Source organism: Empidonax traillii, unplaced genomic scaffold, assembly GCF_003031625.1.
Source record: "Empidonax traillii isolate 1590-97213 ecotype Southwest subspecies unplaced genomic scaffold, ASM303162v1 scaffold220:size741200, whole genome shotgun sequence".
NCBI lineage: Eukaryota > Metazoa > Chordata > Aves > Passeriformes > Tyrannidae > Empidonax > Empidonax traillii.
This window is the reverse complement of record NW_020955413.1, coordinates 485,535-501,492: the sequence shown is the minus strand read 5'-3', so window position 1 is coordinate 501,492 and position 15,958 is coordinate 485,535. Positions and strand designations below refer to the sequence as shown.

The window sequence follows — 15,958 nt, the reverse complement described above, 5'->3', positions numbered from 1 at the left end:
CATATGAAAGGAAAAAGAGCTAAAATGAAGCTTGAAGATGATGTAGATAAAGTAAGCCATCGGACACTGAAAATTTTGAGAGCGCTTTTTTTTCTGTTCGACTGAAGCTTTGGTGAGTATATGAATGCTCCTTAAAGAAAATTAGCTATTGTCTATAAAATGTGAATATTTAATGAAGCCATAATGAAGAACATATTACTGTCCAGGTATGTTCTTGCAAAAAGAATTAGTTATGTTTCTCTTAGTTTTGTTATCTAATTTAAGTTTCATTATCATCATATTTTCTTGAAAATGCTAGCCTATGCATAACGAAGTACACACACTTCTTAGCAAAAATTGAAGGATACCATGGTGTTTGTTTTTCAAGAATATGACAGAAACCAGGGACTTAATTCATATAATTCTCTCCTATAAAAGTTCTTTGTGAAAGTGAACTGGAGCTGAGGAGTAACTTCAGATTCATACCTGCATGAAAGTAATCTGATCCAGGCCACAAGGGCAAGTTTTCAGCTCTGCTGAAGTCAGTGACAACATTTTACTTGACTTCGATGGAATTGGCTTTGTTATCAAATATCTGTTTTATCTAAAGTTGTATACCTTTCATTGTTTTTTCCTACTACCATTGGATATTAAAAAACATAGGAGACAATAACTTCTATGTATTACAGAGAGTTCATTCTGTTCAGTCCTCAACTATGTTCTAAAGAATTTAGCTGGGGTTTTCTCACTAAATAAGACTGAACCCTCTCTGCTTTTTTAAAGGAACAAATTTTACTTCAACTTCAATAGGATTAGATTCAGGCATTGTCCTGAATATAGAACTAAAAGTTTGCTTACTTAAAATGTAAAAGGTAGGAAATGGTCAGTAAAAATCTTTTACTTTGTATCTTCATCATCATAAAAGTTTGTGATGTACAAAATCTGATTATATTCCAAGATGTTTTTTATGAAAATGTTTATCTGATTACTGTCCCCTCCTCCAAACTGTGAACAGGAGATCAATGAGAGTTTGAACCACCTTGATGAGATAAGTGCATATGAATATTTAAATTTAAAGTTATAGCTTAATCCCAGAAACTGCTCCACACTCAGTACCTTTTAAAAATTGTAGAAATTCTATGTGGTCACAGCAGTCTACATGCATAGAGAGTGTAATGGATTTGTCCTGAATTTTAAGTGTTATTTTGTCCATGGATTTGTCTTTCAGACAGACTGTAACTCTTTTAGCATTGAAAGGTATAGATCTGATCAAACTCCTACATGATAACAGTCTTACGTTACTTTTAACAGAAATATCTGTGGCTTGAAATCAGTGACTATTTGGGTTAAAAATTAAAGCATAAAGATAGTAACTTTTCATATTTTTTTTTCTCTTGCCTTTCAGAGAGTAGAAATTACTCTGCAAGGAAATCAGTATAAATCCTTGAAAATAAGTGGCATTGTAGGAATGTTCTTGTATCACTATATCATGGGATTGCATATTCAAAATATGAGTGTGTAATTGATGAATTGACTGCTGCATGACAAATGCTATTATTAAAAGCTATGTCACAAAAAACATTTTAATTCCGTTGTTAGCTCCAGAGACTTATATATTAACTATACAAAAACCCATTTAGCTTTTGTATAGGAAGGATGAAAATTATCCTTTTAAGACATTTTTTAGCTTTTTGCAAAATGTTTTTTCATTTTAGTTTGTTATCAAATACTCTTAAGACACAGTATAAACATTAGAAAATAATGAAAAGGGCACTATTATGGCAGTTCATAAGATTGTTTTTAAAAAAATGGTGTAATAATTGAGATTTACAGTTTTTAACTAGAATCAAGGTATAAGTAGTAGAAGTTACAATTAGTAAGTACTAGAAGTTACAATTAATATTTTTAGTTGATAAGTGTCAGATTATAAGACGCTTTGAATTATGTTCAGTAAGTAAAAGTTAAGTGTTATGAATCAGTAGCAGTCCATAGATAGGCTGCTGTAATTTCATAACAGAATGGTAGACTGCTTTATAGAGCTGGTGATCACAAAGATCCACTTTAACCATCTTTTTCTTGCTGGCAGGTGCCCCACTGGCCTAAGGCCAGCAGCTCTGAGTGTACGGCAGCTTGTGGTTTACATCAGAGCATAGAAAATGCCGACACCAGCTGGCTGCAAATAATTAAACTGATTGTGGTCTGACAGCTTGGACTGTGATACAGATTTGTGATAAATACACAGGCTGTCTTACAAATGTGATTCACTGACATAGGTTATCTACTTTTTTTCTCCTTAACAGATACGATATCTGCACTTATAAGAACAAGCCTTGTGGCACACTGGGTAAGTATATAAAGAGAAATTTCAGCTTGTTTTTGCTGTTTTGTTGCTTTATACTTAACTGTTCATCTATTGACTGATTAGGTCTTAGAAAGTTTATGCTTTGAAATTTTTATAAACGTGAACCATAAAAGGTGGGCTTTGGCTTTGACACATTGCTAGAAGTTTGAATTGTGTGTATTTCATCTCTGGCTGCTGTCTTTCTGATAAAACCTAGTAGATGTCTCAACTGTACTTCTAATAGAAAACAATTTACTGTTTATTTCCATCTAATCTGTCTCCATAATCTAGTGAGAAAATACCAGTAAAAATCCTCAGGAAAATTAAAAAACAACCAAAAACCCCACAAATCTTACAAAAGAAATGTATTTTGAGGTTTATACTGTTACTGTGTTGTACAGAGTGAGTACAGCTTCATATTTTTGCTTTCACAGACTTAGGAAAAAAACCCACAGTGATAGAAATTCCTTAAAACAATACTTTGACAATGGAGAAGCACACTTTACATTAAGGATGAAGAGCTATTGTTGTCTCCATACCTAAATTTGTCACCAAAAGTTATTTAGTATAGTAAATAACTATAGGTTGTTACCCGTAACCACAGATTGTTACCTTCAATAGTACTTTAATAAATAAAAGAAACATTAGTCAAAGGCCAATGTAACTATTAAGATTCTTTTTTCAATATACATCCTTTCATAAGCCTCTTTCTTGTAGGTAATTAAGATAAAATTGTAAATCAATTAGTTCAGGTCAATAATACTCATTTCTCAGTCAGAGTTCATGATTATATTTGCTTTGTCTTTCCCTATATTACTGAATACTTGATAACCTTAACTCATGCTAATTTTTCTAGAAGTCTCTCAGGTCAGCACAGTGCTTCTGGTAGAGGGATGTAGTTTACATGGAGAAAGGTACCAAAATTTTGCCTGCTGTAAATATGAACAAAATCCACAGCTTAGTAAAAGACATTTGTAAAGGCAGTTTGCTTTAGTAAAAGGCAAATGATGATGAATTTCTAAATGCAACTGATTTTCTTTGATGTTGAGGTGACAAATCTGATGAGACTGTGTACATTGATGTCTGAGAATTGGCTTTGCAAGTGTTAAAAAAAGGTTGAAAGAGCATACATTCATGCATGAACTATTTGATATTTTTATGTGATATTTTTAACACAGATCATTAGTGTACTAGTTCTTACTGTATCAGATTTTGGCATAAAGGCAAATTCTGCTTTACTTGAATCCATTGTAACAGAGATAGACTTTGGCAAATGTTTTATTAAACAAAAGGCTTTATTTAAAAAAAAAAAGCAAACTAAAAATAAGAGTCACATATGGTATTAGTTCCGACTCAGTGTTATAGGAGTCTTGGCAACAAAACCATGACAATTTTTTTGCATTATAGGCATTGGATTGGAGAAGAGAGAAGGCTCTGTGGTCCTCTTTTGCAAGACATTTGATACACTTAAGTCCCACTGACCTCCAGTAACTAAAATCAATCATATATTCAAGGAGTCTGTGAACAAAAATTTCGGCTCTCAAAAAGGTCAAAAGAAACCTGAATAATTGGTATTACAGGACGAAACAGAAGTAAAGGATTTTGTGTGGCATAGGCATCTGTATCCTATTCCAGTTTCCTGAAGCAGGGAATCTTTCTATCTTTCTAGAGAAGATAAACCTCAGATGTCTTTGCAGTATATCTGTGGCTCCAGAAGCCAAATTCTTTCTAAAATCTGAGCCATAGACTGAGCTCTTAACGTGATCTCTGTCACTGCAAGCTTGGTATGGAATTATATTACTCTGGTCCTGTAAATTGCTGAAGCAAGTGCTTAGTTAGAAGATCGGAAGATGGAAATGACTTTGTCTTTCAAATATGGTGGACTTTACAAGGGAACATGGCAGTTGTATACACGTATTGCCATGTTGTCTTCAGAATTTCCTCAGTTAGCATAGCATAGGTGAACTGTAATTACTGTATTTTCTGCAGGTTCAACACTGCTAAAAATACACAGATTTTTCTCCATGGATAATCTGTTTTCTTTTGATGTTTTATGGTGTCTTCAGTGGGTGTATCTACAGCAATGATTTGTTTATAGCAGTAGTACTGTTTTGGTGCAAATTCTCCAGACACACATTGTCACCTTTTTCCCATGTCAGTTTGGTTATCAGGGTAGTTTTGATGTATGTAAACTAGATTTGTTTGGGAGAAAACCTAAATCAGAAATAATACCCCAAATGCTCTTTATGTGTCTGGAGGAGACATTAGATCCCTCATGGGCTGTTTCCTCTTGATACCCCTGTAATATTTTTTCCTTTTAGGAAGCTTTGAACCACATGTGTGGTGACCACATTCAGCCTACAGGATTCAACGAGTCTAAAGTAGAGTGTCCAACCTACACAAAAAGATATATGGAGAGCCTCAGTATCAGGGCTTCACTCTGTTGACCCACTCCTATTGCTCCAAATTACTTGCTGATGTGGACACAGCCAGGAAGCACTTGCCTTCTTATTACTTACTTATTGTTAGTCCAAATAGAATAATCTGATGCCTGCTCATATAAAGAGTATGTTTTCTCTCTGTCCCACTCCATGTCCTATTCTGCTTATCCCCTAATCAAAGTTACACTTTTCCCAGTTTTTTGTTTTCGATGTTAGTTGTGGGTTTTTTCGGTTTTGTTTGTTTTGGTTTGGGTTTTTGGTTGGTTGGTTGGTTGGTTGGGGTTTTTTTTTTTGTGTTTTTTTGGTGGTGATTGTTTTATTTGGTTTGGTTTTGGGTTTTGGTTTGATGTTGTTTTGCTGTGTACTGAGTTGTTTTGTAGTTAATTGAGAAGGTAGTTTCCCTAAATGAAGGTTTATTGCTACTTTCAGATAAGAAACACTAGGGAAGAATACATTAAATAGATCTGATGTTCTTTAGTGGCACTAAATTATAACTGGAGTATGTATGTAATAATGTGTTGCTGAAGAATGTGCAAGATACAAAAGAGCCATAGGCCATAAATGCCAGTGGCTTTCTCTCTCTAAAGAAAGTTTTTAAAAGAGCCTGTAACACAATAAGGTTTAAATTCCAGAAGATGATGGGTGATAAATGGAAAAGGCTTCCATAGTTAAATGAATGCTTGTTATTAACATGTCTCCTCTCTTCACTGATGCATTGAGTTTTGATTTTTTATTTTTTTTAGTGTACCACGTGAGGTTTTTCATAGCTAAAAAAGTTGCTTGTATGTTTTTATGAACCCACTAAACTTAAACAGATTTCTTTAGAAAAATAATGTGGATACATTCTGCTTTCTTCGGGCTCAAGAATGTTAAAATAGAAATGCTTTCTTGAATTCCCTCTCCTGGCTCAAGTTACTAGGTGGTCCCAAGTTACCAGAAGTAAAATTTATAAATCTAACCCCTAGTCTAGACATTTTCCAACACTGACTGCAGTTCAAAAAATATTAATGTCTAGCCGGCATAGTGAAATTCCCCCCAGTGATTTTGTAAATGACTAGAAAGTTAACCTTTTGCCAACTGCTCCTTCTGTGCATAGAAGTTATTAAAAAGAATCTAGGCATTTAAAACTAGGGCTTTTAAGACTGAAACACCTTGGCATGACCCTTCGTGTCTCCTTCTGTTTATTCAGGCTTGGCCTCTGTGGCTGGAATGTGTGAGCCTGAAAGGAGCTGCAGCATTAATGAAGACATTGGCCTAGGTTCAGCTTTTACCATTGCACATGAGATTGGTCACAAGTGAGTGAATTTAAAAAAAGAATACATTTTAATGTGTCACATTTTTAATATTAGTTTAATAATAGATATTTTTTTCCTACATTGTCTCTATTCCTGTGCTCTTTGTTTTTGTATATAGTATTAATGAGTGGCAGTGCATTTTATTTAGTATATATTACCAGAGGCTTTACATTTAGAACTGAAGACTCATTGTCTACCCTTTGATTTCAGATTCCAGCTAAATCTATCCTTCTGAGATTTGAATCACATCCTTCCTACTCTGTTTCATATTTTAAAATATTTGACTTTGAAATTTTCTTTCCCCACTTTTGTTTACTTCTCTTTATGAAAAAAAGCTGGTTAAAAAGTAATTTTTTTTTACTTTTTCTTATTTTATCTTAAATATAATTCAAACTATTATTGAAACCTTGATTCTGTTGTCAATATTCATATACTTTTAGTCCTCTTTCACTTGAGCATGAAGTATCCAAAACAGACATAGAGCAGTCATAGCATCACTTGTTACATTTAAAGCATCAGCATGTCATTTTAAAGAGCATGTTGTTATGACACTGATAAAATCTGAGTAATGTTTGGTCTAGAAATATTTCAGACCTTCCCTTAAATGACAGCATTGTTAGTACATTACGATGACTCTAAAAAGACTAAGCACCTTCTTTTATCAAGCGGTTTCCTTCTTTGTTTACATGGGTTGACTAACACTAATTTATGACGTGCTTTTCCAGCCATGAGCTGATCAAACTGTTAAAAATTCCAGTGTGGACTGAAATGGAAGCTAGCAACCTGCCAATCAAAAAAAGGAAGTAAACAATTATTTCTAGCCCACCTATTATGTGAGGTAGTTACTGGTCAACTATGTTCTTATTTATATTATGTACAAAAAACACAAGCAGTGTAAATTACTTTAGAGTTCAAAAGCAATTTAAAACCATATATAACTCCCCTAATCTTCATTTCCCTCCTTCCTTCTTTTCCCTAACTTGCATGAGCTGAAAAAAGTAAAGGAAAATATATTTCTACTGTTGAAGAAGCAGCTCCTCCAATAACTAAATACTCATAGTTCTGAAATTCCTGTAAAAATAACACCTTGTTAGGTGACCTAGCTGTGATTTTTTCTCATGTTTAACATGTAACCCCAATCTTCCAGTACAGTATTTTCATTTTAATTCATATTCTGTACAGCTACATTCACACAGAATCTGAGAATAGTTAAGGTCGGAAAGGACTTCTGGAGATAATCCTAGTCCAAGTCCCCTGCCACAGGAACATGGCCAGGTGAGGTTTGAATGTCTGCAGAGATGGAGACTTCACAAGCTCCCTGGGCAGCCTGTTTCAGTCCTCTGCCACCCTCAATGTAAAGAAGTTCTTTCTCATGTTGAGGTGAAACTTCTTGTGTTTTAGTTTATGGTCTTCACTCCTTGTCCTGTCGCTGGGCAGCAGAGTCTGGCATCATCCTCTTGACACTGGCCTTTGAGATACTTGTATATGTTTTATGGATGTTATTCCAGAGATATATGAAAGTAATGTAATATATGCAGGTATTTTATCATGCAAAGCTGGCATGATGACGAGAATTGATTTGAAGAGCTTAGAATCCAAAAAAAGCAATATAGTGATAGCATATATCCTGTGATCACAGGAATGTTTTTAACTGTCTGTGTATTCTATGTTCCACATCTTTTGAATGCTTATACATAAAGTCTTTTAGAATTCTGAAATCTCAGCTCTTTGAACCTTTCAGCTAATTCTGTAGCTGCCATGATATGTCAAATGCTGCCTTGAAAAGAAGTAGAATTTATTTTTTATCCAATGCACAGTCATTAAAGAAAGTTACACTGCAAGCTTGGTGATGAAAATTAATATGCCATGTAGATACCTTCAGTAAAAGCTGGTATGTGAGTATGTAAGCAAAAAATCTTCAGGTTTTATAATGTTTTGTGGTAGCCACGCATCATCTGTCTTTCTAGCCACACTGTGACTACAGGCCTCCAGGACTATACCAGTTGCTATTTCCTCTCAACTTCCTAGTTTCCAGTACCCATTTGAAGTTATTTGCATATGTGAGTAAAATAATTTTTTCAGAAAACATTTGAATGAAATGAAACAAATGAAAACATTTTGGCTGTACCTCTCTTCAGACTCGGTAATAGGAAATTGACTTCATTGTCAAATGAAAAATAGAAGCATTTAAGGGATTTGTCTACACTGAACATGTAATATTCAACAAAAAAGCACTCAAGTTACATGTAATCACAGAATGGGTCAGGTTGGAAGGGAGCACAATGGGTCACCTGGTCCAACTTCCCTGCTCAAGCACATCCTAAAGCATATTACACAGGATTGTTCCAAGTGGTTTTTGAATATCTCCAGTGAGGGAGACTCTACAATCTCTTTGGGCAATCTGTTCCTGTGCATGGTCACCCACGCAGTAAAGAAGTGCTTCCTGTTGTTCACATGGAACCTCCTGTTTCTGCCTATTGCCTCATGTCCTATTGCTTGACAGCACCAAGAAAAGCCTGGCTCCACCCTACCTTCAGATACTTACAGAGATTGATGAGGTTCCCTCAGTCATCTCTTCTCAAAGCTGAAAAGGCCCAGTTCCCTCAGTCTTTTCTTGTAGAAGAGATTCTCCGGTCCTCTCATCATCTTCACAGCCCTCTGCTGGACCTGCTCCAGGGGCTACTTGTCTCTCTTATCCTGAGGAGCCCAGAACTGGACACAGCATTCCAGGTGAAGCCTCACCAGGGCTGAATAGAGAGGCAGGATCACCTCCCTCAGCCTGCTGGCACTGCACTTCCTAATGCACCCTAGGACACTGTTGGCCTTCTTGGTCACAAGGACCCACTGCTGCCTCATGGGCAGCTTGCTGTCCACTAGGACCCCCATGTCCTTCTCTACAGAGCCGCTTTCCAGCAGGTTGGCCCCCATTCTGTGCTGGTGCAGGGGGTTGGTTCTCCCCAGGTACAGGAACTGCACTTCTCCTTGTTGAATATCAGACAGTTCTTCTCTGCCCATCTCTCCAACTTGTCCAGGTCCTTCTGAAGGGCTGCACAGCCCTCTGGGGTATTGGCCACTTCTCCCACCTTTGTATTGTCGCTTATTGAGGAGGTATCTGCACCTTCATTCAAGTGATTAATGAATATAATACATGTAAAAAAACTACATGGGGCAAGGATTAGAAGCAAAAAATAAAATACCCTCCCCCCGCTAAATATTTGCTAGAAAGTATGACTGACCGTTGTAATCACACTCAGACTATGAGTCTCTTTAAGTTTGCAAGAAGAAATGCTGTTCTGGATAGCATTCTAATTAGATTAGAAATGGAGAATTGCACTTTGGAAGGTCATGGTTTTATTAATTGTATAGTTGCTATGGAATACCAAATTTTTTTAAAAAATGTTGAACTGAGAATCAGAATTCTCTTGTGATTAAAAGAGAGCAGTTGTGATGATGCATATATTATTATCATAATGCATATATTATTATCATAATTATCCACAATTTCTCCAAAATTGGATTTGTAAACTTCCCTGATGAAAGCATGGCCAAACTTGTTAGTTTCAAGTGATGAGAAGTCATTAGATCCTTCAGTCTGACTTTCTGTTTATCATAATGTGTTAAATTTAACTCGTTTAACCTTGTGTTGATCCAAAAAAGTTCCATTTGATTGAAAAATATTATCAAGAAAAGTACTTCTTTAAAACTTAAAGACGCTGATAGTCTGAGTGTGATCATACTTGTCAGTCATACTTTCTGTTAAATATTCATAGTTTTTAAAACTTGTATGTTTTAATTCATATTTCTATATATGTATAGCTCAGTTTTCATACTCTCAGCTGTATGCAGTTGAGACTCATAACCAGCTGTTTTTATTGAAGATGATGGTACACTGTGATTGTTTCTTTCTTGAGGGCATAAACAATAGAGATACTAATGCTTTTATTGTTGTTTGTCCCTAGCTATGGTTCAGAGAACAACCTTGTATTACTCTTAATACTACTGTGAATCAGATAAGTTCATAGTTGGCCCTTAGCCTTCAAAATAGTTTCTCTGGAAAACTGATTTTTGATGCTTGACTTGCTCAATACCTACTTTCCTACCGTTAGAAATTTAACACAAAAGATGCCTAAGATTTCTGGTAAGCAAAAATAACAAACAGTATTTTCTTTCAGCAGGAGTGAGAATTGAGTGTGTATCCCCTAAATTTTCAAGCAAAGTTTAACTTCTTCTTTTTGGTGAAGAAAGGAACTATTTTCAGGCCTAATCATGCTTTTATGCTGAGACAAATCAAATGATTTAAGATCCAGTCCCATTTTCTGTGTCCCTGACATCTGAGTTAGGTGGCTTTCTGCTCTGTGCTTTTGTATTCTAAAATATCTTGCCCACATAGGCTGTACAAGATGCTTAGTTGAACTGATAAGGAATTTCAGATTCCACTGAAAGAGGTATATTGCTAAAAGAAAGACATTGTGCCATTCATTGTTGCAGTCCTGTGGAGAAGTTAGCTGAGATGTGTAAAGTAAATAATAAAGTGAAATAGAACAAATGAAGGTGGGCAAACAAAGGAAATGTCAAAACATAGGGATAGTGGACTAGATGTAGGACAGAGAGTTGCTCATGAAACTTGGAGTGAGAAAAGAATTTACTAATGACAGACAACCATTAAGGGCTGTATGGAAGGAGTAAGTAGAGAAGACTGGTGGCTGAAGTAATTTCTGAAAAGTCAGAATTGTCTGGACTTTTAGAAGATATAATGAATTTAAATTCAGATGAGTTTGACAATTATGTCTTGATAGAGAAAGATTTAAGAAATAATAATAACATAGATCATAGTCCAACTGACTAAATCGTCTTCAAGATGAAGAAGAGCAATAATTTCAAGCATATATTTAGTTGTGAATTAGTTCATACAGCTAAAATGTGCCTGCAATTCTAGCACTTTTTAAAAAGTCTCTTTTTAGCCTGTATGAAAAGAAAAATATCATAAATACCCATCCTACCATGGGAGACAGTTTGTCGTCAGTGCTGGAGAAAAATACCCAACCTAGACATATTTTCATAAACTGCTTGTCTTTTTCTCATTCTTCAGTGGTCAGTGAGCTTCATGTTTAATCAGTGCATTGGGTTTGCATAGCCAGGTTTTGGTAGCAGTGGGGCTATAGGGGTGTCTTCTGTGTACCAGCTGGCTCTAAGATAGACCTGCTGCTGGCAAAGACCAAGCCCATCAGCAACTGTGGTAGCACCTCTGGGATGTTTTCTGGAAAGGGGTTAAAAAACAGCTGTATAACAACAGCCAGAAGAGTGGAGTGAGAATATGTGAGGAAAACAACCCTCCAGACACCAAAGACAGTGAAGAAGGAGGGGGAGGAGGTGCTGCAGGCACCAGAGCAGAGGTTTCCCCTGTAGCCTGTGGGGAAGCCAATGGTAAGGCAGGCTGTACCCTTGCAGCCCATGGAGATCCACAGGGAAGCAGATAAATTCACCTGCAGCCCACAGAGGGGACGCCATGTTGGAGCAGGTGGTTGCCTGAATGAAGACTGTAATTCCATGGGAAGTCCTTACTGGATCAGGCTCCTGCCAAGACCTGTGGTCTTGTGGAGAGAGAAGCCTGTACTGGAGCTGGTTTGCTGGCAGGACTTGTGACCCCATCGGCAACCCACACTGTAGCAACCTATGCATGAAGGACTGTACTCCATGGAAGCAACCCACACTGGAGCTGAAGAACTGCAGCCCCTGGGGAGGATTAACACTGGAGAATTTAATGGAGAACTGTCTCCTGTGGGAGGGACTCTGTGCTGGAGCAGGGGAAGAGTGTAAGGTGGAAGGAGCAGCAGTAATGCGTGATAAACTGACTATAATGCCCATTCCCCATTTAGGAGTAACTTGGAGCCTGGGAATAAGGGACAGAGGGGGTAAAGTTGTTTTATGGTTTAGGTTTTATTTCTCATTCTTCTACTCTGATTTGATTGGTAATAAAATTAAGCTTATTTCATCAAGTTGAATCTGTTTTGCACATGATGTTTGCTGGTGAGTGATCTCTCCCTGTCTCTATCTCGACATCATCTGTCCTGTCCAGATGAGGAAGGGGGAGGTGGGCACCTGGCATCCAGCCAGGGTCAACTCACCACAGTCATTCAAACCTCAGTTGCATTTCATGACCTGAGATTTAGTTTTCTGGAAAAAGTGTGTGTCAAGGAATGTATTTCTCGTACAACTCTTGTACGACTAGTACAGTACTCCAATCTGAGGTATTAGGAACACATATACCAAACTTCATGGTAGCTTTCTCAAAAATATAGTTGAAACACAGCTAGGATGAATTGTACTAACACCACCTCCTGTCAACTCTTCAGTTGATGCCATCATCATTGTTTGTCTATGATAACGATGTCTTCCATCTCCAACTGTAGCAGGTCTGACAGACTGTTTTAAATCTACAGTGTATGAAAACATCAGTAACAACCAGAACACTGGTTAGAATTATTCCTGCTAGGTGCCTAGGACTGACTGAGAAGAATGCCTTGAATTTTTAGGGACAGTTTAACCAACTTCTTTAGTTTAAAAAAACAGACCAAACCAAACCAAACCAAACCAAACCAAACTAAAAAACCCTAACCAAAATGTGTCCAATTTTTGACTGGACAAGCCACATAAAACTGCACACAATTTTTTTCTCACTTTTTCACCCCTCACTCTTCACCCCCTGCCCCAGTCTTTTTTGTTAAAAAGTTTTTAACAAAATTTTGTTTAAAAATGCCTGATTAATATTGCAAGCATTAAAAAGTTTTCATCGGGACTTGAATTTTAATGATGTGCATATTAAATGAAATGTCATAAACATAAGACAAAAAAAATTTTTGTGATCCTTTTATATTTAAATTATGAAAAAGTTCTGTGTCTAAATAGCTGTGAAATATTATTTGAAGTTTAAAATCTACAATAGTAAAATAATTTTTGTAAACATTTATAAACAAATCTAGTAAGACTTCACTATTCTTAACAAAAGTACAAGAAGAATAAATGGGGGTGAAGTGAAAGTTTATTGTAACCTTCAGGTCATCTTGGATTTCCAAAGGAAATCTGAGCTCACAAGTTTGCTTTCTGATTGGAGCCAGTACTTTCCACTTTGACCTTCAGTATGGTGACCTGATGCATCTGTATGGTGATTCTGTGTAGTACACAAGCCTTACTTGATACTACTCTTGTGGCATGAAGACTGGATAGCTATGGCAGTGTACTACAGGAAAAGTTTGTGCTCCACTTTTTTCTAATATTCCTGAAAGGTCTGTGATTTCCCCATAAGAAAGTTTAGGTGTCTGAATAGGCTGCATTTTCTTTTTAGTAAATTAGAAATTGCTGTTTTTTAAGAGCCTCATGCATTATTTAATACTAAATGATGCTCATATATAAAAATAGTATTTGATGGGCTATTTGGTCATTAGCTTTAACTCAGAGAAGAATGGTACCTAGAAAATAAGCGGGAAAAATGTTAGGATAGAAGTATGCTGAAATTGTGTTTAATTTGATGACAGGTATGCTTGTAATAAAGCTACAATATTGAATTAGTTTGTTTTCCATGTTTTATGGAACTAATATGTTTCACCAAAGCCAAAGTGTAAAATTCTGCTTTACTTCAGAATAAGTGATATGGGATGCTCCAAACCAGTGAATGATACCCAAATGGAGCAAATCTGCAATAAGGGTTAAAATCCATGTTAAGACATGAAAATCGGAAGTGAAGTAACTAATTAGCCATGATTCTTCCCTTGAAGAATATTCAATATTAGCTAGTTTAAATAAACACTCTCAATGTTGGGAATAGTAAATTAAAATAAATTGATTTTTCAATACAATATTTTTAAATTGTTTTTTCTTTCATTTGTAAGAAAGAAACTCATTTCAGTTGCAGTTTGCACACTGTTAAGAAGCAATAACTCATACTTTTGTAACATTAGCTAGAAATGTATGGAGCACTACATAGAAAGAGGAAAATTCTCTATTAAGACATGGTATGGGGAAAATATTTATAAAAGTAAAGAAAAAGTGCTGACCTTTTTTACTGAAAAAACATAAAATCTTGATTGTATATTCTCTGAAATTTACCATAACATTGTAACAATTGTCAAATATTTCACTACTGGTCAACATGAGAGTAATTAAAAAATTAACCTGTATGTTCACAAAGAAATTGTGCTTTGCTTTATGTAGTTCATAGTTCTGATATTCTAGAGAAAAAAAAACTATTATTCTTTAATAGTACGTTGAGTTCACATACTTTTTGTTAAACAAAATTATGCTGAAACATGATAGTTTTCATTATCTTCCATCATTGCATCTGCTCTACTTTCAGAAAAGGGCATATTAAAGTCATGTTTACAGACCCAGGGAAACTGACAGTTTTCTTAATTTTTCAATTCTAAGCTATATGAAATACATATAGAGATTTAAGTGATACTTTTTTAGCAGTTTTGAGAATAAGTGCAACATACTACGAAAATAAATTATTAAAAAGTTTATGAGAAAGTTTTATCTGTCCAAGAAAATTATGATACACTCTTTAGATCTTCTATCAAGTACAAGAATACCTGTTTAAACATGCCTTCCATTTGTAGATTGTAGTAGAGATTTGCTGTTAGAAATTTTGAAAGTATTCTTGTAGAAGGAAGGTTATTAAACTATGAAGTTTGTTCTTTTATTTATATGCCCAAAAGATAAAAATATTCCCAGACTGTCGAAGTTAGTAATTTTTTAAACAAATGGAATACACTAAGTAGGGATAACTGGATATGAGAAATAGTCTGCATAATCCAATTAATTTTTATAAGGAGTAATTTATGGACTTTATTAAAAATTAAGGTTTTCCATTTTCAGAAATTCTACAGAGGCAATTCAAAAGGAAATCATAGAATCGTAGAATCATAGAATTAACTGGGTTGAAAGAGACCTCCGAGATCATCAAATCCAACCCTTGATCCAACCCCACTGTGATGACTGAATGATGGCACTCAGAGCTACATCCAGCCTCTTCTTAAAAACCTCCAGGGATGGTGAATCCACTCCCTCTCTGGGCAGGCCATTCCAATGCCTGCTCCCTCTCTCTGTAAAGAACTTCTTTCTAATATCCAACCTAAACCTCCCCTGGCAGAGCTTGAGACCATGCCCTCTTGTCCTACTGCCTGGGAGAAGAGACCAACCACCACCTGGCTACAACCTCCTCTCAGGTAGTTGAAGAGAGTGATGAGGTCACCCCTGAGCCTCCTCTTCTCCAGACTAAACAACCCCAGCTCCCTCAGCCTCTCCTCACAGGGCTTGTGCTCCAGTCCCTTCACCAGCCTGGTTGCTCTTCTCTGGACCTGCTCCAGCACCTCAATATCCTTCCTGAGCGGCCCAGAACTGGACACAGCACCCCAGGTGTGGCCTCACCATTGCTGAGTACAGGGGAAGGATCACTTCCCTGCTCCTGCTGGCCACACTGTTCCTGATCCAGGCCAGGATGCCATTGGCCTTCTTGGCCACCTGGGCACACTGCTGGCTCATGTTCAGGTTCCTGTCAATCCAAACTCCCAGGTCCCTTTCTGCCTGGCTGCTCTCCAGCCACTCTGTGCCCAGCCTGTAGCGCTGCAGGGGGTTGTTGTGGCCAAAGTGCTGGACCCAGCACTTGGCCAGAAATGTTTCTGTTTGAAGTACAGGAAATTATTTCCATTGAGTACAGGTAAATAAAGCACATTTTTCATTGTAAAATTCTTGGTTTTTTGTTTTTGTTTTTGTTTTGTTGAACATCTAAGCTCTTTCCTCCCATAATGTATATAGATAATAAAGACTGATCATAAAATTAACATGAGTCTGAAATTTTCATTGCATTGTATACATTTCTTGGATGACTTAATAAAACTGTATTTTTA

General features: G+C 36.4%; 1 protein-coding gene across 4 annotated transcripts in view; it reads left to right on the top strand.

Annotated features, from left to right (window-relative positions):
* The window catches only part of ADAMTS6 (ADAM metallopeptidase with thrombospondin type 1 motif 6), a 140,665-nt gene that overhangs the window by 54,879 nt on the left and 69,828 nt on the right, over positions 1-15,958 (top strand). For all 4 annotated transcript variants that reach the window (XM_027887722.1, XM_027887720.1, XM_027887721.1 and 1 more), the window contains 2 exons: positions 2,280-2,323; positions 5,951-6,056. In XM_027887722.1, the coding sequence (XP_027743523.1) occupies positions 2,280-2,323; positions 5,951-6,056 (150 nt within the window). The remainder of the gene's footprint in view (positions 1-2,279; positions 2,324-5,950; positions 6,057-15,958) is intronic.